Source organism: Charadrius vociferus, unplaced genomic scaffold (assembly GCF_000708025.1).
Source record: "Charadrius vociferus isolate BGI_N301 unplaced genomic scaffold, ASM70802v2 scaffold345, whole genome shotgun sequence".
Classification (NCBI taxonomy): Eukaryota; Metazoa; Chordata; class Aves; order Charadriiformes; family Charadriidae; genus Charadrius; species Charadrius vociferus.
The window spans coordinates 574775-597492 of NW_009648340.1; the positions used below are offsets into that span (position 1 = coordinate 574775).

At 34.8% G+C, this 22718-nt stretch overlaps 1 protein-coding gene across 1 annotated transcript in view; it reads right to left on the reverse strand.

The window, feature by feature from the left end:
• Positions 1–22718, reverse strand: part of CSMD1 (CUB and Sushi multiple domains 1) — a 1016474-nt gene that overhangs the window by 391651 nt on the left and 602105 nt on the right. Inside the window, exons 11-13 of the mRNA XM_009885090.1 lie at positions 21252–21339; positions 15678–15802; positions 10128–10249 (exon numbers count right to left, since the gene is read on the reverse strand). Coding sequence (XP_009883392.1) covers positions 10128–10249; positions 15678–15802; positions 21252–21339 — 335 coding nt within the window. The remainder of the gene's footprint in view (positions 1–10127; positions 10250–15677; positions 15803–21251; positions 21340–22718) is intronic.

Here is a 22718-nt window from a genome sequence, read left to right on the forward strand (position 1 = left end):
AAATCTACCCATCTTTTTCTTGGATCAAGTAGCTGACAAATCAGCATGCTAATTCATGTTAATCCCTTTTCACAATATACAGCAGAAGTATTAATACCTACCTTGATGCTTGCTGAGATCACACTTTAGGATTGAATTTTTTTTCTCTATTTACTTCCAAGTAGCATCAAATTTGTGTGGCATTTTATATTTTCTAAACAGCTCCAACTAAATTATTTAATTTACATTTCCAAAATTTTAAAACATTACTTTATTAGACATTAGTAACCCTTCACATTGAGAACAGATGTATACAAATATTTACATATATGAGAAGTTCACTGTCCACCTGTCACAGTCAGCATTGATCATTCCAGTTTTATTTTACTTAATGAAAGCCAGGAGGAAAATTTGATCTTTAATGGGCTACAATACTCTTTAAGGTGTTTACTTTGAAGACAGAATGAGCCTAAACAAGTAAAACTAATGCAGACAGGGCACTTAAAGCCTTTACATAATGGAGGAGTTAATACAGGCCACACAGTATAACCTTGGAGCTTGCTTTTCCCATACTGAATCTCAGCTATCAAGTGAGACCCACTGCCACTTTTGTCACATGACACTTTGAAAACCTTTTTATTCTATAATAACTTACTTCAAACCCTATCATATTTCCCATACTAAGTAAAAATTCCAGTAAGTAGAATTACTTCTGTCTTTCCCTTTTAACATCACCTTCCTGAGATCTGAGATTTGCATATCTTAACGTATGTGTGGTGATGTGGTCCTCCATTTACTATTCTCCCCAATGGCTCTTTACTGATAATATGAAGCTCCTGTTTAGTAATACACCAAAGTGAGTTAATTAAAGGAAGTGCTGACACTAATTTATTATGTAAATACCTGGAGGCTTCTATTTACCATGATGCCAAACACCAAATTTATAGTATTGCTAAAGAAAACTGAAAGGAATCATAATAATTTTCATAAAATGCTAATTTTTAAAATAATCTAATGATTCTTCCCATATATATACATATATTCTCATATATATACACACTTCACCATGCAGTCTGTGCATTTCTTAGAATTTCCTATTATTTGCCTGTAAGTTATCAGCTGGCATTTTCCCAGTAGAAAATGTACCCAAGAAAGGATTTAAAAAAGAAGCTAAACAGGCAGTATCATGCACAAAGAAATTTTGACCACCTATGTTTCAAGGCAATGCAAATGAACATATTCGGTGAAGCCACCCAGAACTGTAAGTGCATAAATTATTCTGTAGCACTTGTCTCCTTGTGCAGTAAATGTGGGTTTATGTCATCTTGATTATCAACCCCATCAGGCTGCACAGGGTCCACACAAAGATAATTTATGTAGAATACCTGATAAACTAAGAAAAGAATAAGGGGGGGGTGAGGGGTGGGGGAGGGAGAAAAAAGGGTATATAAACAAAGACAACATCCAAGGACATTGTCAAGTATGATATGCTATCAATAGTTGCAAACACTTTCAACCTCCAGGGAGAAATATCTACACATTAACCTTGATATCTTAGATTTATACATTTGACAATGTAATACTGAATAAGCCTGATAGTTCTGAGCAAGGGAATTGGGAACTAACCTGCAGAACAAACAACATAAGAAAAGTATGTAGAGATTTAATTGTGGGATTTTTTTTAATTTTTTTGTTCTTATTGTACTCATTGGCAGAATTATCTCATCTAATGCATGCTCTGTTATGAAATTTTCCTGTCAGGAAATATCCTGAATTAAATGAGAGAGTAGTAATGACTGTATGTCACTATATTTGTATGCTTTGGGATTGTGCAAGTAAAACATTCAGTTGTTTATTTCACACGTGTCTGTGTGTGTACATACGTGCAGGAATAATAACAAACGTTGATTTACCTTCTATAATGTGGAGATACAAAGTACTTAAGAAAGTGTCTTATATTTAGTTATGCTTAATGGATATTCACTTATGGCTTGAGAAGTCTGATTCTCCATTTTGTAAAGTTGTCTGAAGTCCTTTCACTATGAAGAAATTAAATGTATATATCTTGGGGAATAATAGGTCACTGCTCCAATTGGTACATTCTTATGCTGAATAGTATTGTAATTACATTAGGAAACTATGAATAAAAACAGTGTTTTCTTCTGGTTAAAAAAAAAAAGGTTAAAATTTCAGTTGACCATTCATTTACTGGTTTTTGAGCTCCATTTAAACCATGAAAATTGTTAAGGTTCTATATGAGAATTTTCCATCTGAATCTCTTCCTTTCTGAAAATACATAAAATGAAAAAGAAGAAAAGGTTAAAGCTAAAAGAGAAAAGAAATATATTTATGGAGATGAAAACAGCAAAGAAGAAGAAACTGAGGCAGAGGAAAATGAAAGGACAAAAAACATAGTGGAGGAAGAAAATGATGGAGGCATTCCAAGTGCACTCGCAGCAGATAAATTCCTCCAAGAAAGAAGCTGGAGGTAACTACCCAACTTCCAGCAACAGAAGTACGTAAATGGCAGTGGCTGGATAATGATAAATACCAATGATGAAAGTGTAGTTGCTGTAGTTGTTGGTTTTTGTGGGTTTGTTTGTTGTTTAACCTTTAAAGACAAACTCTGGCAATAGTAAAGCAGAATGGCATGCTTACTTGTTATACAGTTGTGGGTTGTTTGTTTTTTTTAAATTTTTTGAGTAAGGGATTGTTTTAGCTATAAAATAAACAAATTCAAAGGAATAGCCTGGTTTTGTTTTGCAAGATATAGGTTAAAATAATGAAGGATTTAACAGCCATCCAGTCTGGAAAAGTATATCTGTGAGAAAGGCAAATATGAATAACTTTCACTGCAGTAAGTATTCAACGAAATAATGACAATAATGTATTTGTATACATGCAAATACAATACAAATATATCGCAGTGAAAATATTACGTATTGCCCTCTTTTGAAAGGGAAAACTTTTTTCTCTGTCCTTGACCTCTTAATAGGACAGGAGGGAACAGAGGCATTAGAACTTTTAAAATGTCATATTTCTGTATTTAACAAAATTTTGATAACTTTGAAGGTTTTGATGTCTTTTTTTTTTTTTTTAAATAGTTTCCATTAAGCCACATATATGTGGCTTAATCTTGCCAATTAAAACTTTGCCACATTATAATACATTCACTTGGTTTGGAGGCTGAATCATTTGTTTGTCTTGGGTGTTGCATTACCAGCTAATATATTCCTACCGCCTTTCTGAAATATGGATTTCTGTAAAATCAAAGATAATACCACAGCGAATTTACTGCTAAGTCTCCTTCAGTTCAGTTTTCCCGTTCCTTCATGTGTATGCTTCTACAGTTTTTTTCAAAAGTCCCACTTTTTTTTCTCCTCTAAATTGTCATTTCCAATTCAGTATGTCATACTTAGATCCATCTGAGTCTCATAAAATTCACACCCCACACCTGAATCTCGGTAGAGTAAACCTAGCTGATATCCTGAAAGCAAATCTGAAATACTAAACACAGGTAAGGCTCAGTAGTTAGTCTCCTTCATTCAAAAACAGCATGGAAGGAGGAAGGTCAGAGGGAAAGCAAGCAACAAGGAATATAACTGCCAGCCTGTATTTGCAGAAATTGCCTTAGGAGGGAAACTGTGTTTCTGCTCTTAATGTTAGAAATAATCTGGAAAAAATAAATAAAGCAAATACCACCAGAAATAATGCCGGAAGCATTAAGAATGTTCATTCAGTTAGCTTTTCCTCAATCCAGGAAATACAGTACTGTCCTGTGCTGCAGGAAATTTGTGCTTGTATCCTTTCATCATGAGATGAGTACTGATCCCAAGCGTCCCTCCTCCATCACTACCTCCAACAGTCTTTAAACACAGCAAGAATCAAAACTTGTAATGAATGCACAAATGAGACATCTAAAATCAATATAGAAAACTGTTTTGATTTGGGTATATTAGTTTCACTAAAAGGCTAACACTTGGAAATAGACGTATTAATGTAGGAGAGGTTTTTTTTGACACTTTCTTTTAGTTAAGTCTAGTATAGCCCTACCCCAAAGTTATGTCTTTTCATTCAACATATGACCCTTATTGGTCCCTTCCCAGTCGATCTGTGAGGCATGTCCTTCATCTAAAATAGCATACTCTATTCCACAAAGCTGTGTATATACTAAACACATGCTGAAATTTAAAATGTCTAAATCCCTTCTGGTTCTGATCCAGTGAGAGCAAACAAAGCCCAGACAGTGATTTAGCTGATAAGCCTCTAGTGGACTGCTTTAGGATGAGATGAAGCACTATTTTGACTCTACTGACTATTTGACAGATGTCCATCAAGTATAATTGGAATTTAGACATGTAGCACCCATATGTGCAAATCAAATTTCATCCTAAATGTCTGCAATGAGTTTTCTGTTCCAGTCCTACTTGTGTTACTGCATCATCCAATAAAACATCACTAAACTTACTAAGAAAATATTATACAGAAGCTGTGCTACTACATCTCACTCACATGATGTCTTGAAAGGTCAGCATTAACAAAAACGATAATGTTCTAATCGGTATACACAAAACACAGGAATCAACACAATATAATTTTAACCAAAAATCGTGCTTGCTTTTGTGCAATATATGCGGGTTTTTTTCTGATGTCAGTTGTATGTATATGAAATTCTGTGTTACAATTTATGTATTTAAATTCAAATTGAGGATGAACATATACTGTAGTGAGTTATATGTAACACAATTTTCCAGTAGGCTGGTAAGTACATTTTGTACATTATATTAAAATATACAGACTCTTTTGTTTATTTTTTAAATGTATTAAGGACTGTACAGATGCAAGGCCACCCTGGAAATCTTGTACAAGATTTTAGGACACTGGAAATTTAAAATCTCATCCTTATACTGCAACAATAGCTTTCTCATATAATTGCTTTAGTTATACTTTGTGTTCTAAATTATGCTGCTTGATTATGAAAAAAAATAATATACAAGCCTATTTCAAAGCAAGAGGGAACTTAACCAGTATTTGTTTCATAACTGAGACCTTAATAATTTTAATTCTAAACTGTATGAATTCTTTGTGAAGGATGACATATCCCCCTAAAAAAAATAAAGAAACTGTGCCAGCAAAGGAAAAAAAGTTTAAATTGAAATGTAAATATTCACATTTACATGTGGCACAAAATTCAGTTTTAGCACTTCATGAAGGACAAAAGAACATACAACTGTGCGTTCATTTTTAACACACCATGGGAAATCATCCTTTTAGGGACTTCTTAGTGTATTTGTATGATCTAGATGGCACAGGATGTATAAATGAGTCAATTCTAATTTCACAATGACCTTTCCTTCCACTCTATTAAACCTACCTTGATACTTATAAAATAGTAAGAATCACTAGCATGAGCGTGTCCATTGCCAAGAATATACAAAAGTTTAGTCAAAGTAGTTCTTAGGTCTACATATTTTTGGTGATCAGGATCTCTGCAACCCAAAACTCTCTGAGTAAGAGACGGTAAGTTCTACAGATAAAAATCAATACTGTGGCAGCACTCTGGTAATCTCTGTAGAGATGAGATATATGGTGCTCAGCAAGAGCTTTCTTCCCCAGTGAGAGTATAGTGTTAGGCTACAGGTGCTGTAGATGTTGGACATGCAAACAAACATCCTATTACTTGTGGCAGAACGGACTGAGCAGCCACTCAGAGGGACATGTAATGTAATGAAGATTTGAAGAAATAGGTTATTTATGGAACAAACTTTCTAAAAAACACTGTAATATTAAATAATGTAACACAATAATACCATCTAACTGGAGCAAACTTGCGGATTGAAACAAAGGTTCTGAATCCACTGCAAATTATTACACATGCATAAGCTACTTACATGGAAGTAAGAATCTGAGGAAGACAGCGATGTCAGCAATGGATCAGATCTGAGCTACCACAAACTTTGACCCAGTCTATGAATAAGCAAGATAACCTCATCCGAAAAAAAAATGCATATTGTCATATGCTACTTAGTAAGACTGCTCTTTTAGAGCATATTGGAAGAATGAATTACCTCAAAATCAACCTTAACTGTACGTGAATTCCCTAGCTGTGAACTGGGGAAAGTTTTCCTGAGTAAGAATGTTCTCCTGAAGTTCCCCTGCTATGTGCTTTGAAAGGCAATAAATCAGAAATACCATTTTGTGACAATATATTAAAATAGTTCAACTTCACACAAAAAACGAAAGGGTCAGCCCTATAGAACTGTATGTGAAGTTTCCCACTCTCCCCCTAATTAATTCCAATGTCTTCAATTATGGCAACTTCAGTGAATACCTTTTTTTGTAAAGAAGAAGAAAGTTGTTAGGCCCAAACAGATACTTAATATCTATGCTTTCTATTGTGGAGAAAGTACAGTCTTCAGGAAAAAAAAAAAAACAAACACCTGTAATTGGAACACAATCTATTTACCAGGTCATTAAACTGAGAACTACTGGAGCCCATGGCACATCTACTATACCACAACCTGCAATCAGTCAGAAAAATATTGTGCAAAACTAGGCATCATTGCTGAAACACCACCAAACCTTGCCCTTCTATAGACACTGGAGTTGAAAACTGGAGACCCTGCATCTAGCACTGTTACCAAAATAGTGAAAGCAGTAGGAAATCCAAGGCAGTAAGTCTTATGAAAAAAACCACAGCCTGGAGAATGCATTGAAACAGCAAGGAATAGAGGTGTGCTTAGAACATACTGAAAAGACTATACTAACGGCAAGAAAGAGATAAAAACAACAGATCAATAAGACCTCAGAAAAACAGTCCAAAGTAACCGATTCTAAAAGGTTGAGAAACTGCATAACAAAACAACTAAAACAACGCAGTTACCAAGAATTACAGCAAGTATTTGCAAGTACTAAAAGTCTAATAAATTACTCAGTAGGATGCTGATCAGCAGCTACAATAGTGGGACACAGTGGAAACAAATATATGTTAAGGGAAGAAAATCAACTCTTCAAAATAAGCAGAGCATTAACAGAAATACCTCTGAACAGCAGAAGAACCAAGCTTAACTCAGATTTTTGTGTTGCTTAGAAAATGGGCAAATAAATGTTAGAAAAACACTTAACTAACAATGATTTTGATATGCTTGGTTAAAAACAGGAACTATACTACTGTCCCCATAGGAAGTTGAAATTTGTTTTCATTTTGAATTCGTGTTAAAAATTTCCCCCTATCAGCACCAGAATGCAAAATTTAGAAAATGTTATGTGTCTTTTTTTTTTTTTTTTCTAATTTATCCTTTTAAATATTCCAGCATATTATGTTCCATTTTTTGTGCAAGGACACCTCTTTAGACTATCTTCGTTAAACTGCACAGAATGTTATGTTAAGAAGAAACATTGTCTTATTTCGTAAAATGCTATGTGTAAACTAACATGATGAAAGGACACAAATTCACTGCTAGAAACAATCAAAACTAATTTAAAAGACAAAGTAACAAGATGTCATTAATTTTCTACCTTCTTGGAAAAGAAAATCAAACACAAACCCTAAGCATTCCAATAAATATTTTCAAATCTGAAGGGCAAAGGAGTAGGCTCCGCAATCTAATCTCAAAATCAAACTTTCAATACACTCTTCAATTTTCAAGACTTCTGTCATTCATAACTCCGACAAAAGTCAGGGATGAAAACCTGCACATCTTTCAGCACATCTTAAAATCAATTCATTACTTTAGAAACCTGGAAATTATTTTTGTAATTGACTTTTTAAAGTTCACAGGTTTCAAAATGCTAGCCAGATATTTTTCTTCAGAAAGAAGTAAGAAAAAAGTTGTATTTCAGTCAGATAGTCTGCAAAGTAAAAGCATTTTCTGTCATATCTTTTATTATCTGAAAGGATATGTCTTAAATCTGGATTCAGTTATTTGGGGATAGAAGTCCAAATATCAGTTTTGTATTGAGACATACTGATAAAGATGATGTAGACTTTATGTGAAAGCAACTTGAGGATACTGTAAGCCTTAAAGATGTTTGATTTTAGAACATCATGTTCACAATCATCATTGCCCTAAAGCAAATACCCATCTTTCCAAGGTACATGAAGTAAGAAGATAATCTTCCTTTGAAAAATCCAACATTAATAAAAAGAATTCACTGCCTATTGCCCATCCTGTCTGGAACTGAAAGACTTAAAAGTTCCACCTCTTTTTCTTACATTGTGATTGTCAATATGCCTGTTAGCATATCTCTTTACTTTCCACCCAGCTGGATATAATAGTGTGGATTTTTTTTTCTGGGTGAAAGCTCCAAGCCTTCTGGTCATACCTCTTCATTTTGAACATAACAAAAGAATTGATCTGTCTAAGCGTGCAATTCCTTCAGTGTGTTCTTGTGATTGATGATCAACCTGCCCACAGAATACTACTTAAGAGTGCCTTTTCGAGTCCAGTGAACAAAGTACTAAGTTAATCCTCACCAATCTCATTAAGCTCTACCCTACTAAAATCCTAAATCTGTTGAGAAAGATATATTGTATAGAATGAATAGAACTTGCGTGTTATGGTAGTAGACTGAGGTTTATTGTTTTTCACAAGTCTAAGCCGCCATAAAAAACATACACTGTACAGTTTAATAAATAGCACTGCACAGTCAGTGTCATTTTTTATATTATTATTGTTAAACTTTCTTGCAATCAGGAAGAACATTACTGTCTTAATTTTATTATAAATATGAAAAACAATGCTTAATTAAAATTCTTCAAAATTCTAAGGAAGAAAAATAAAAGTGAAAAATCAACAGAACAGTTTTGAATAAAGAATCATTAAGATGCCAAGACTTTTCTACTAGTAGTAATTCCACTTATTTTCTTTCAATGCACACTTATTTTTTCTCTTATAAAACTATACTGCATTTTGCAGAATCAAAGGTACTACATATTACTGAATATAAATTTGAGTAGAAGCATTTGTCAGACATTTTTCATATTTAAAATCCTTGTCCATACTAAAAAATGCAAAGTGATTTCATACTTTCTATAAAATTTAATAACTTTAAAGTCAAAGGTCATTCAGTGACAAATAGTCACTTCTAATTGCTATACTAAATAAAACATAACAGTTCAGTTTGGAACTGAAAAGAGCCCTTTCTCTTCAGAGAGAAGTCCCACTACAGTAAAATGTTCTACAATGTGGTATTTTTACACTTTTCCCTGTTTTTCCTGAATACCTGAACTGAGGCACCAAATCTGCTTTAAAAAAGAGAACTCAATTGATTTTGCAAAGAAAAAGTGTTTACATCTTAACAATATTCTATGAAAGCATGCAGCAAAATGATCAGTAAAACATTTGCATTAATTTATGGTGAGATAAACATTTTTTTCCTTAAGTATATTAAAGAAGTCAAGAATGCAGCCTTGCAAAAACTTGCCTAGGAAATAGATGGTTTATAATGATGAAAGTACATATAGATTGCACATTCTTCAACTTATTGTAACTCATTTATTCAGCATTTCACTACAGAAATGTAAAATATAAGTGAAAGATTTTTTTACTTCATTTTTTTTTCCTTCAGGTAGGGGGTTTCTGTCCTTTTTTCAGGAATTAAATTGATTTTAAAGAAACTCAAGTAAAAATGAATTTCAGTACACTGCAATTTAATAAGAATACCTAATTATGACTACTATTTTATGCATACTTATTGATAGATATGTATTTAGAATCATTATTGGAAAAAGAAATGAGGAAGGTAGTAAAACACCTAAAAAGATCAAAGTGTTTAGATGTATGTCTGTTTTTTATGCTAAGATTCAACAACGAGTATCAAGATACAACTTGAAAAATCCACTATCAACTCATTTAACAATGTTTGATTTTGAATATGATTTTATGTATTTAATTAGAAAATTTATTTGTAACTCGGAAACTTTGAGACCTATTACTCTGAGTGGACATTTTCATAGATATCACTAATCTTTTTTTTTTTTTTTTTCTAGTGCCCAATATATTTTCTTAACATCTCTGGTCATTTTTGTGTTTAAACGAACGTACACTCTTGCGTGTGTTAATGGATTCATGTAAATATGTAAGAAATAATTTAAAGACAGATCCAAAATTCTACAGTTTGAATTGAGACAAAGAGAAAAAGCATACCTTTTCTGGATCAGTTGTTGTAATGACCCACACGCAGTGTGCATTGTCTTCATATTGAACTGGATAATTTGGTGATGTAATAATCCCACTTGGTCCACGTAAATTAGAACCACATGTTCTAGCTAAAATGATAAACAAAAAATCAGATTGCTTTTGGTTGGTTGCGCTTTTTAAAATAAACATTCCAAATTGCCATAGCATTAACAACAACTTGCCGTATAAGTATTATTATGCTGATATAGTCTATAACAATCTGGTTTTGAAGATGTTTGAGCGAGCCAAAAAAATCCTAGAAAATGACCTACAGAGGAAGGAAACTGGCACTTTTCAATTAATCAGCCCAACGTTTACATTAATTTATTCTCTATAGAAATTATTTTTTCAAAATTATCACATTAATATTTGGCTTAGAGAGAGATTTACCCTCTCCAAGTGGATGGGGGGAGGCTTCTATGTATGAATCTAAGAAGGGCCACTATGTACTCTCCATGATTTCTCCATAGTTGGAGGAAAAAAACCAAAACATGTATCACAATGTTTAACTCTATGTAACAGTATATCCTTAACCTAAACTTGAACATTTGTGGTGTCTTAGAGCTCTTTACAACAGAGGAAATAAAATTAGAAAAAAAAAAAAAAAAAAAGTGGTTCTAGGAATAAAATATTTCAGTATCTCAAAGTATTAAAAAAAATATTTAGACATGTAATTTCCAGTGACGTCAAATGGAGATACAGAACTCAGAATACTTTAGAATTCCCCTGTCAGGTTTATGGTACTACTGCACTTTAGCAACATGCCAAAATAGAGAGTCTAGATCATACCATTTGTAAGTATTTAGATACTGTATATCCTCAAATACCTGAATCTCAGAATTTAGCCATATAATTTCCACTAACTTTTCATGTAATTTAGATTATTCAGTTACTTAAGTTTCAGTACTGGCAAGAGGAATGACTACATTCCTTAAAAACTTGATCATTCTTTTTCAAAATATTGGATTAAAGTACCCAACATATTCCCAGTACTTTGGAAAATTTTAGTTTCTGTCTTCTTCTGTGGCTGCCTCCATTCTCAAAAATGAAATATGAGCATTTCTTTACCTCACAAACTTGTTGGGAGGAAGCCTGATCTTCCACATCAATAGAAGTGTGACTGGTACAAATAGGAAATAAGGCACCTAGAGGAAAATTACTTTCAGGTTTTCTATCCTTCTATAACAATCTGCTGCCAGCACTTGGTCCTTTGTTACTATGTTAGAGACTAGCCTTTGAGAAGTAAGTATAATTCCACGTCCAGCTTGATTCAGCTAGGACTCAGTTTTATCTGAAAATGTCTATCTATGTTTATGCTAGAAACTGTCTTAATATACGTCCATGAATTTCATTTAGGTCTCCGACACAGCACATGGAAACCTTCCATAACAATCTCAGTACAAGCCAAAAAAAAACCCTCTCATCCACACAGGTAATTCTACCAAAGCTTCCATGATGATTATTAACAAGCTGTCTGTGCTTAAGAAGGAAAAAAAGAACTAATCACATTTAAGTATACCCCTGTATGCTGCCTACTAGCAATAAAGAAAGCTTGGCATATTGCTGCTGTATCAAGCAAAATATAGTCTATTAATTGGTAGAATAACAAGAGCAGATTCATAGGATCTGAAATAGAGGACATTCTCATTCCAATGACTGGTAGAGGCAGGATACCTCCAGCACTGCAACTAGCAGCCAATTAATATTTATTAATTCATTTTCAGTTCACCCTGCTGATTCAATGCACCCTGCTAATTAATTAACCTAAAGAATCCAGAGGTATAACTTTGTAACAATAAGCTTTTGAATACAGTTTATACTTTTTCTAGCTATCCACGAAAAAGAAAGGCTAGGAAACAACTCTCTTTCAGATCATTTTTCAGTCAAGCTCTTATTATCTTATCCTTCTCCTATTTGAATTTCAGGGGGAAGAAAAAAAAAAAAAAAAGAAGGGGAAAAACCACCAACAACAAAACAAAACAAAACAAAAAAACCCCAACCCAATAACAAAAAAAAAAAAAACAAAGCACCAAATAAGCAAAAGCTACAATTGAAGTTCTGCCCAGAGGTCTGTTTAGGAAATTGAGTTACTGCAAAACATTGTACAAAAGTTGTTAGATAGCCTTGTATATCACTTACAGAAAACAGAATGAATTGCTAGAAGGTTTTTGTGTGGACTTCAAGAAAACTGGGAACATTTACATTAGCACCATTCAGTTCCTGAGGGCACTAAGAGGCCTAAAGTGCCCTGACCAGTTGCACCTGGGGCCTCCCACCACTCCTTGCCTGAGGGCCCAGGGGATCTATTTCAGGGTGGGCTTGGGCTGTCAGTCCTCATCAATGTCTCAGGAGCAGCTGCCTGCAGTCCCATCACAGCTATGCCTGCTCACAGACTTTCCTGATCCTGACTCCCATCCAGGCTTTGATGTCTCAGCCCGGCAGTGGGCTGTCCCCATCCCTGGGGAGGTGCCCAATGTCCACCTGCCTGGGGTGGTGGGATGGGCCCTGGCTTTGAGGCCTGGCCCTGCACCACCACCTCCAGCAGCCCCCAGGGGTCCACCAGCCCCTGCTGTACGCTTGCAAGCAAGGTACTTGGTATCCAAACATGGATACTGTTTAATGTAAATAATGAAGGAACTTCTCAACACTAAGACGGTTCCTCTGACTATTCATCAGCTTCATAAATTCTGAACTTTGTTAGTCACTGTTCAGGGGTAAATGCAAAGTTCAGCTTCTTCAGTAAGTCTCAGGCTTGAAGACATTAAGCCCACAGTAGCTGCATGTAGTTTATCAGCTTTTTCCACTTAAAGTTCATGATCAATTAGAAGATATGATAAACAGTTGTGTTGTGTATTTTATTATTAAATATTTGGTATGAGCACCATGAATACTGGCATCTTGAAGGTCAGTAAGGGATTGGGAAGAATATGGACTACAAACAAAACTTGTATCTTTCACTCCCACCATTCACAAACACGCACCACATGCAGTGTTGTAATACTGAACCAGAATTATACACCATTCAGCCTAAACAATGTTAATCTGTGTTTAGCAAAAAAACCCAAAACCAAATAACTTTTAGAGAATGGCTGTCTTCATCCTGACTGTTATGAAATTTTAGCTCCAATTTTGGAAGTATGTTTGAGGAAAGTATCTTGTTTTTCCAACTGAGGTTTTAATGGAAGAATAGGACTAATTTATCCTATTTTGTGAGAAGTTTACTGGAGGGAATAAAGCATAATAGAGATATTTGCAGATAATAAATTGGAAGGAACAACAAACACTAGTAATAACACAGATAATTCAGCAGCAAATAGTCCCTTTCTGCTGAGCATTACTTTTACCATGCATAGATTACTTCAGCTCATTTCTGCAATGTATTAGCAAACATGAATAAATTCGGGAGATTAAAAAAAAACAACCCCACCAAACAAGAGTGAACAGTGGAGTTGCATTGACACGTTATTCTGCAGTAGTGTGAAACCAAATACTGAGAGGGTATATTTAGATTTTTCATTTAGATACACTGAGCTACAGAGACACTTACGAATCACAGTTGCTTTGCTGCTCTGAAAAGAGTAGGAGGTGTGACTTTTATTTATTTCTTTTTTACTATGTTTTAGATTGCCCAGTCTTTACATGGATGTGCCTATGCAATATTACCCATGTTACACGTAGCTTGTAATAGTTTATCCAAGAACCGCCTTTAAAGACTTTTTTATTAGGTCTGACTGGAATGGAGTTAACTTTCTTAATTAGCAGCTTGTACCGTGTTGTGGTTTAGATTTGTAACTAAAACAGTGTTGATAACACACCAGTGCTTTGGGTACTGCTGAGCGGTGCTCACACAACAACGCCTTCTCTGTTTCTCACATTGCCCTGACAACAAGTAGGCTGGGGTTGGGCAAGAATCTGGGGAGGGACATAGGCAGGAGAGCTGGTGCCAACAGACCAAACACCATATGACAACATGGTCAGAGATAAAAGCTCAGGGAAAGGAGGAGGAAGAGGGCCCATTCATGGTTACAGGTTTATGTTCTCAAGCAACCATCACTTGTGCTGAGGCCCTGCTTTCCAGGAAATGGCTAAACATCTGTCCACTAATTGGAAGTAGTGAATAAAATCCTTATTTTGCTTTGTTTGCATGCACAGCTTTGCTTCATTTATTAAATTGTGTTGATGTCCACCTCGGAGTTTTCAGCTTCTGCTCTGTCAGTTCTCTCCCCGATCCCACGGGGGATGAGTGAGCGAGTGGCTGGGCAGGTGTTTAGCTGCTGGCTGGGATCAACCCACCACAACTGTTTACACTCTTTAATGAAGAAAGCATAATTTTCAAGTATATCACATAAGTAATTATACAAGTTGAAAAATCTATTCAGGAAACAGGAGAATTTTTTTTCTTTTGGTATTTTGAAATAACTGAAAATGATTTTTTTTTTTAATAAATACATGAGTTTTATATAAGTGAGATTAGGCTTTAGCTCATTCTTGAACAAGAAGAAGTTTAGGATCAGGTGTTGCAAATCCTTCCCTCCACAGTGTCCCTATCATTTGCTCCCCTGATAACTGGCATTCAGCATAAGATTTTGTGAGTACAAGAAGTATCTCTTTTGGTTTACCTCAAAATGACAAATAAAGAACATCAAATGATTTGTCTGATTTTTTTTTGTTGTTCTTTTTAATTAATGCTGGTGGTTTTTCTTGTTTTCCAGTGCCTGTCCTGGCTAGGTTGTCTGGTTCTAGGAGGACTTAAGGCAAGCACATTTCTAGGGTTAACACTTTCATTAACATGTACAATCCAAATGTGCAACCCAAATGATTTTTGCTACTGAGAAAAAGGAAAAGTTCTGTACATAGATATACACTCTCTATTTTTCCTTTACCTCAGTTCTGGTGTAGTTTGTATTTAGATATTTTTATGTGCTTTTATCACAAGCAGTAGATTGCAATGGAAAAATATACAAACAAACAAAAAGCCACCTCCCCTTCTCCTCATTAAAAGCAGGGGGAGGAACTTATTAATTTGTTCAGACCATAACATGAAAACATTTAGAAAATAAGTCAGAAGGGTAGGTGATTTGTAAGGATGAGCACAATAGATGAAAGAGAAGGGAATTCACAGAAAAATAAGGAGTATTTAAATATCTGGGACTATCAGGAACACAATACAATTGTGAGGATCTACTATTTAGGAATTCAATTAGAAAAGTTTAACCTAAACCTACCTAACTAGTTCTACTTAAAATAAGTTTAACATGATGAAAAGAAGATTAAGTGAAATGAAAATTATTAATAGGAAATAAGCTCCCTACATTGATACTGTTTCTGTATCTTTGCTTGTGTGCTTCAGGCTACAGAAAGATCTTTGGAGATACATAGCCATACACACACACACACACACATATATATTACTTTTTTTTTTTTCTTTGTTTTGAACATAATTTCATTGCATTTCTAAGCAGAAATTATAAATTACCCTTCAAAACTTCAGGAAAAGTTCCAAAGAACAGCACCTACCTCTGCAAATTGGCCTGTGGTCACTCCAGGCAGCCAGTGTATCTGTCACTCTCTGACAAGTGATGCTCTTAGAACCTTGCAGAACATAATTATCTTCACAGGAAAACTGTACACTTGCACCCACCCTAGGAGAAAAATGAGAAGAAGAAGGAAACAATTAAAACATATTTTAAATATCAACCTCCCCAAATAAATGTAAATGTCACCGAACGACAAAATATTTCTAGGTCCAAATGAAGAATTTAAGGTGGGAAATTCTGCTCCATCATTATTATATTCATAAAAAACAACTTATACTATAAGCAACAGGTCTACTACTTAGTTTGTCCACCTTTTAAAGAAGTAAGGCCAGGAATATAAAGCAATTATGATATTAAGTTTCATCCTTTGAACTATGACTTCAATGAATGCATAGAGAAATACATTTTTTAAGAAAATATATAATCACTGTTCCTTCAGGCAACAAAATTTTCTTCACAAATAATTTCAACTTCTCCATATTCTCTTAAGTGAGAGAATAAGCAGATATATATGGTAATTTGTCAATATATACGACCAGGAAATATTAATTTCAGTAAATGGTAATCATTCATTAAATATTCCTGACCTTGCTGAAATTTCCTGTTAAAACTATGCTAGATGATAACTTTTATCAGGACTAAAATTTGACTGTAACACTTGTAACTTTGAAATGTGTCTCTCTGGAATGATTTACAACTTCATTCTTTTTTTTAATAGATAATTTATTTCTGAACAATGCTGACCAACATTTATGAAGAAATAAAAACCTGTATATAGTTACTCTGTATGTCAAAGAGAGCTTTCCTAAACAGTATTTACATTTCTGCTTCCATTTATTATTTCTGACATTCTTTGTTTGCATCATAATCATCAGGTTTTGTTATTAGCTTTCTTGCACATTTAAATCTGTGTCTGATAATCTCATGTGGTGAACTAAGTGATCTTGATAAAGCAGATTTCTCAGTTTGATCTTTCTAAGTCATTGAGTCCTAAACACCAGGGGATAGCTAGATGGCAGTTAGAAAGCTCAGTGGTTAAAATTGTGCCGTGGAGAATAGCAAACGATCTCACTCACTAATGTCCAGCTGATTCCTACCCTTCAAGAAAAAATATTGTAATAGTTTCTCAGAGGATCTCACAAAGACAACTATATTGTTTACATTACTATCATAGAATCAAAGAATGGTTCGGGCTGGAAGGGACCTTTAAAAGTCATCTAGTCCAACCCCCTGCAATAAGCAGGGACATATTCAACAAGATCAGGTTGCTCAGAACCCCATACAACCTAACCTTGAATGTTTCCAGGGATGGGGCATCTGTGGGAAACATGTTGCAGTGTTTTTCACTCTGAGGATGGCGAAACACTGAAACAGGTCTCCCAGAAGGTAGTAGATACCCCATCCCTGGAAACATTCAAAGTCAGGCTGAACTAGATGAATTTTAAAGACCCCTTCCAACACAAACTATTATTTCCATTAAAAAAGGGATCAGCCTTTTAAAGCTGTATTTTAACTTAGTTGATTTGTGATTTCAAAGGTAATTATCACTTCACTTAATTTCCTATTGTTAACAATGAATATTTTTAACTTCTGTTTTTCACATCTTTACCTCCCTAGTCACTGAGCAAATTTGTGGTCTCTGGAAGTGTTGTGTTTTGTTTTGTTAATTCTCTATGTAAACTTTCAATTAAGCGAATAAATCACTTTCCATTTCTTTCTTTTTCTTTTTTAAATTTCAACTGTATCAAAGCAAAATTTCTGCTCTTATAAAGAAGGCTAGAATTTGACTGAAAGATACCATTTTTTAGAAAGAAAAAAATTCCATAAGAAATACTAAATGTAAGAAAGTTCATTTAATTTAAAAAAGTTGTTAAGAAAATTTAAAAGCTACTTTTGTTACACATGTCAGTGGAATTGTGGAAAAAATATTTTATTTTCACAATGCCACTCATACCATATAATATTTAAGGAGAGCTGAAATGTTATTGTTTATATCCACTTGAAGTATCATTTAAACATTCTACTGTTTTGAGATGTCACATGAAAATAAAATGTAATATTGACCCTGAAATTGTATTGTTTACGTTCCCATTCATCTAGCAAAGTCTGAGTTGCCATTTCTCCCTTCAAAATGAATCCAATCCACTGGATTTTTTTTAAATCACTGAAAATCACCTCCCCTACTTCCCGAACTGAATGCAGTAAAAGCATGTCAGAAGGACATAATGAAAAGGTTAAGATTTCAATACCTTTTTGTTTGCTTTATGATATTAGAATGAATGCCATTATTATGCTGAAAACAATGAAACCCTTTTCAAAGAACTTGTCATCATTGAGTCAGTTGGGTCTCAGGCTGCCTTGAAAATAAACCTGCCTTTCCATCAATCCTACTCACAAGGTGTCTTTCAGTAGACTGGAAAATATTTTGAATAATGTGCATTTTCACATGTTTTAGTTCAGATTAATATCCACAGTTGTCATTCTCCTGACAAGAACAATAGCTCCTTCTGGTGTCTATACTTTCCTCTTAGAAAAGAAAAAAAACATTGCCTGCCATTAACTCTCCACAGTATTTTCACTACATTGGAGAAATGCAAGCAAGAGCAAATATTATTTTCCCTTGTCTTATGGAAGAGCTTGATTTGTCATTTCAGAGAAAGAAAACTAAATTCCAGACAAATTATCTATTTAAATATCAAGCTATAAATAAATAGCTAACTTTAAGATAGCTATGTTTTAAATAGATAGAAAAAAAAAAAAGATTACAGAACACGAAAAACAGTTGCTGTTGCATAATCAGTTTTCAGGTAACAAGTAAGGTTTAAGAGGAAAATAAAATTTTATTGTTTCTCTCAAATAATACTCAGAATTGGAGGCCCAAAACATGCACACAAATAACAACTGATCAAAGTATATTAACGTGTTTTATTTATCATATCTTACATGATGTTGCTTGTGCTATTTTTGAAAACCTTATGCATTCATTTATCTCCATGAACCGTAAGATACATCTGGTGAAATGAAAATATTATCAGAGGCTGAATGGGGTAAAGGAAACATGAGAATAGCCTTGCACTGTCCATTGAGTAAGCATTACTCATACCTAAGCTCCAGACAAGATACCTTTAACCCACATTCATTCATAAAAGACTGTGTTCAAAAATACAGTCATCTATGTTTTGCAAGGTTCCTTGACATTAGATTCCCTCAGATATCTTGAAATATACTTTGACCTTTAAGGTTCTTTTGGGCTTTCTCTCTTCTTGATGTTTTCATGCACTGCTAGGAATTTTATTGTTGGGCTATCCCATGTTGGGGCTTACCAGTTTAGATCTTTGGACCTGTTTCACCAAAATTGTTTTAGATCCCTTTCTCTTTCAAATTGCAGACTAGAGGGGAAAAGAAGCAATTCTGTCTCTTACCCTCTTCCAGCTTACCAGTGCTCTTAGACCTGCTGTTATTTCTTAACAATTGTTCGTACACCACTGACTTGGATCATCACTAGATGAGAGTCTGCTTGGCCCACAGTGTATCATGAGCACATAAAAACTGTATGACATTCATAGATTCACAGAAAAAAATAGATTGGAAGAGAACATCATATAGTCCAATTCCACACTCCAAGTAAGTCCAGTTGGAACTGAGGGCTCAAGGCCCTGTTCAGGTGAGCTCTGAATGCCTCCCTGGATGGAGATTCCAAAAACTCTCTCGGAAACTTGCTCCAGTGTTTGACCATCCTCAAAGTAAAAACATTAATTATTACTATATTTTTAATCCTGAATCTAGTAGTAATTAACCATGTCCCAACTTATGTCCATTGCCTCTTGTCCAGTCACCATCCACCTCTGAGAACAGTCTGGCTTTCTCTTCTCTACACTCTCCTGTTTCATATCTGTAGACAGCAACAAGATCCTTGAGATTCTCTTAAAGGCTGAGCAAACCCAGAATTCTCAGCCTCTTCTTATACGTCATGTGTTCAGACTCCCCCACATCCCAATCTGCTGAACTTACTCTGATATCTGTAGTTAACAGAGTGAGAAAGGCCCCTTCCAGTGTGAAATCATTATATTTTCCATTAAATATTTAGGCTATGGGGTTAACTCTTTGCAGTGACGCTTCTGGCTCTCCACTAATAACAAAGCGGTCCTAGATGCTGCCCTTAATGCTTTCAACTAAGTATTTGATTTGGAGGAATTAAGAAGAATTAAGAAGAACAGGTATGCTCTGCACCCTTTATGGCTATAAGGAGAGACTCAAGCAGAGGAGGAAAACTGAAAATAGTAAAGTAAAATACTCTCCAGAATAACAGTCGAAGTATACAAGTATCCCTCAGATGAATACATAGAGACACTTTAATACATCTTGAGAAATGGTTATATTTTAGTATCCCATTTTTACCTAGTCTTCTACCAACTGATGTTTCTCTCCTCAATACATCAAGTGATAATAAAGACCTAGATAAAAATTACATTTGTTTTCCTAAAACAGCAGACCTTTGTACAGCAAGTGTATACTATATTTTTGTATCATACAATTTTGCTTGCAGCTGCTGTACTTACCAAGTTGAATCAGAATATATAGAACAGTATAACAGCAAACATCTTCTGGACACCTCATCTCTCTCTAGCCAGTTTATTGAAAAGCTTATTTCACTTCATTATTTTTTAAAACACATTTAACTGCTGCCCTGTTGCCAATGAAATCATGACTTTTTAAGACAATCATAACTGATTGTCTTAATGTTCTAGTTGTTTAAGAATTCTCATACTCCTTTAAGGGTAAATAGAGAAAAATCCAAAAAGAGTAGGCCAGTCAGAAATAGAATAGATTTTTAAATTATTTTTCCTTTCAGTTATTCCCTAGCTTGGAAGAGCCCTGATTCAGGAGCCAGCTTTGATTAACTTCCTTTCTGGAGTTGCAGAGAACTTTGCAGAATTCCCTCTAAGTCCTATGAAGTTTTGCTTTCCATTTACTCTTAGGTCTCGCTGTCCATTCCCTGATAAGCAATTTGTAAATCTTTGCATGAGCTGGAGGCTCCCATCTCCTTCCTTTGACCCTCTTCTCTGACACACCTTGAAGTCTCTTCTCTTTTTCCACAACAGGGAAAACCTTCTTCCTTTCTGCACACGAGTCCATTTGACGTCATGTCTTTTTTAATAAATATAACAAGAGCTGAAAACAATAAAAGCAAGGTCATGGCACTCACCACAGTCTCAAACACTGAATTTGCCATGTTTCCAACACTTTTAAACTTCTACATAGTGGGAAACCAGACAATTCTCCCTAATGTTTCTTCTATGCTGTCCAAAGAATTCTGCCTTTCTTACACAGAAAGATTATAATGCTCTGAAATTCCTATTTAAAATGCATTGATTTAAAAAAGAAATAAGCAAAAACAATCCAAGATATGCAATGGACTGGACTGGAGCTATTTTGACAAAGACCCAACAAATTTAAAACTAGGGAAACAATACATATCTGTAGTTGCATGTTTTGTATACATATAACAAGAAATACCTTCCTCTTGGTCATATAGAAAACTAAATGTGCCTACCTGAAGTCAGAGCCCACCCTTTTCCCATTTTCAGGAATTCCAGGATCAGGACATGTATCAGATGCAATTGCATCCCCACCCTGGGTCACTGTAAAGTAAAGGAAAAAAAAAATAAAATGTAGACATGCAGCTGTAAAGATGACTCTTCACTTTTTCCATACATTGACTTCCATGGTCTCAATTTAATCATATGTATATTCATAACTTTTCTTGAAACAGTATAACTTATTACCAAAAAGAAGCCCCATATAATTGATTTCTTGGGTGTATTGTTTATTTCATTTGGTTATAATGAAAAAAACATGGTTTGCTTCTGTGGGAAAATAAATTATTGATTTCCTATGGTCAGTCATCTTTTTATGGATATACTAGGATCCATGGCTTTTCTCAGACTGGGAAAACAACATTTTGTGGAGTTACCTTTTGAAATATTCACACCACACCACTGTAAGATTAAAATAGCATAAGAGAATAAAATCTCATTTAAGCTTCTATCCGTAATAAGACTTGAAATAGACAAAAGTCAAGAACCCAACTGTAATACAGAAATATTTTCATGAAAGTAAACTTCATCTCAAAAATATACAGAAAACCCTACAGAGCAACACATTTATACCCAGCTCAATATGTGCTCATGTAAACGAGGCTCAAAATCTCTATTTTGTGCTTTCAGGTAGGAGTAGAAAGAGAAGATATCCTATATTGTTCCATTCCTTTTGTACTCCATTCTTTCTCCCTCCGGACCGTCAGATATTTAAATAATACTAGGCATATAAATCTATAACCTTATAGTCCTTTCAAAACTGAAAATTATTTGAACATTCAATTTTCATTTTTTTTTATTCTTCATTTGTAAAAGGTATTTAAGGAAATGTGGAATTAAAAGTAATTAATCATAAAGAAAAAACATAAAGTAACAAGGCACAACACTGTGAATATACAGAAAACCTGAATACACATCACAGAATCACGGAATCACAGAATGGTTAGGGTTGGAAGGGACCTCTGGAGATCATCTAGTCCACCCCCCCTGCCAGAGCAGGGTCACCTACAACAGGTTGCACAGGACAGCATCCAGGCGGGTTTTGAATGTCTCCAGAGTGGGAGACTCCACCACCTCTCTGGGCAGCCTGTTCCAGGGCTCCACTACCCTCAAAGTAAAGAAATTCCTTCTCATGTTAAGATGGAACTTCCTATGTTCAAGTTTATGCCCATTACCCCTCGTCCTATCACTGGGCGCCACTGAAAAAAAGACTGCTCCCATCCCCCTGGCATCCTCCCATTAAATATTTGTAAGTATTAATAAGATCCCCCCTCAATCTTCTTTTCTCTAGACTAAAGAGACCCAAGTCCCTAAGCTTTTCTCCATAAGAGAGATGTTCCAATCCCCTAATCATCTTTGTAGCCCTTGCTGGACCCTCTCCAGCAGTTCCCTGTCCTTCTTGAACTGGGGAGCCCAGAACTGGA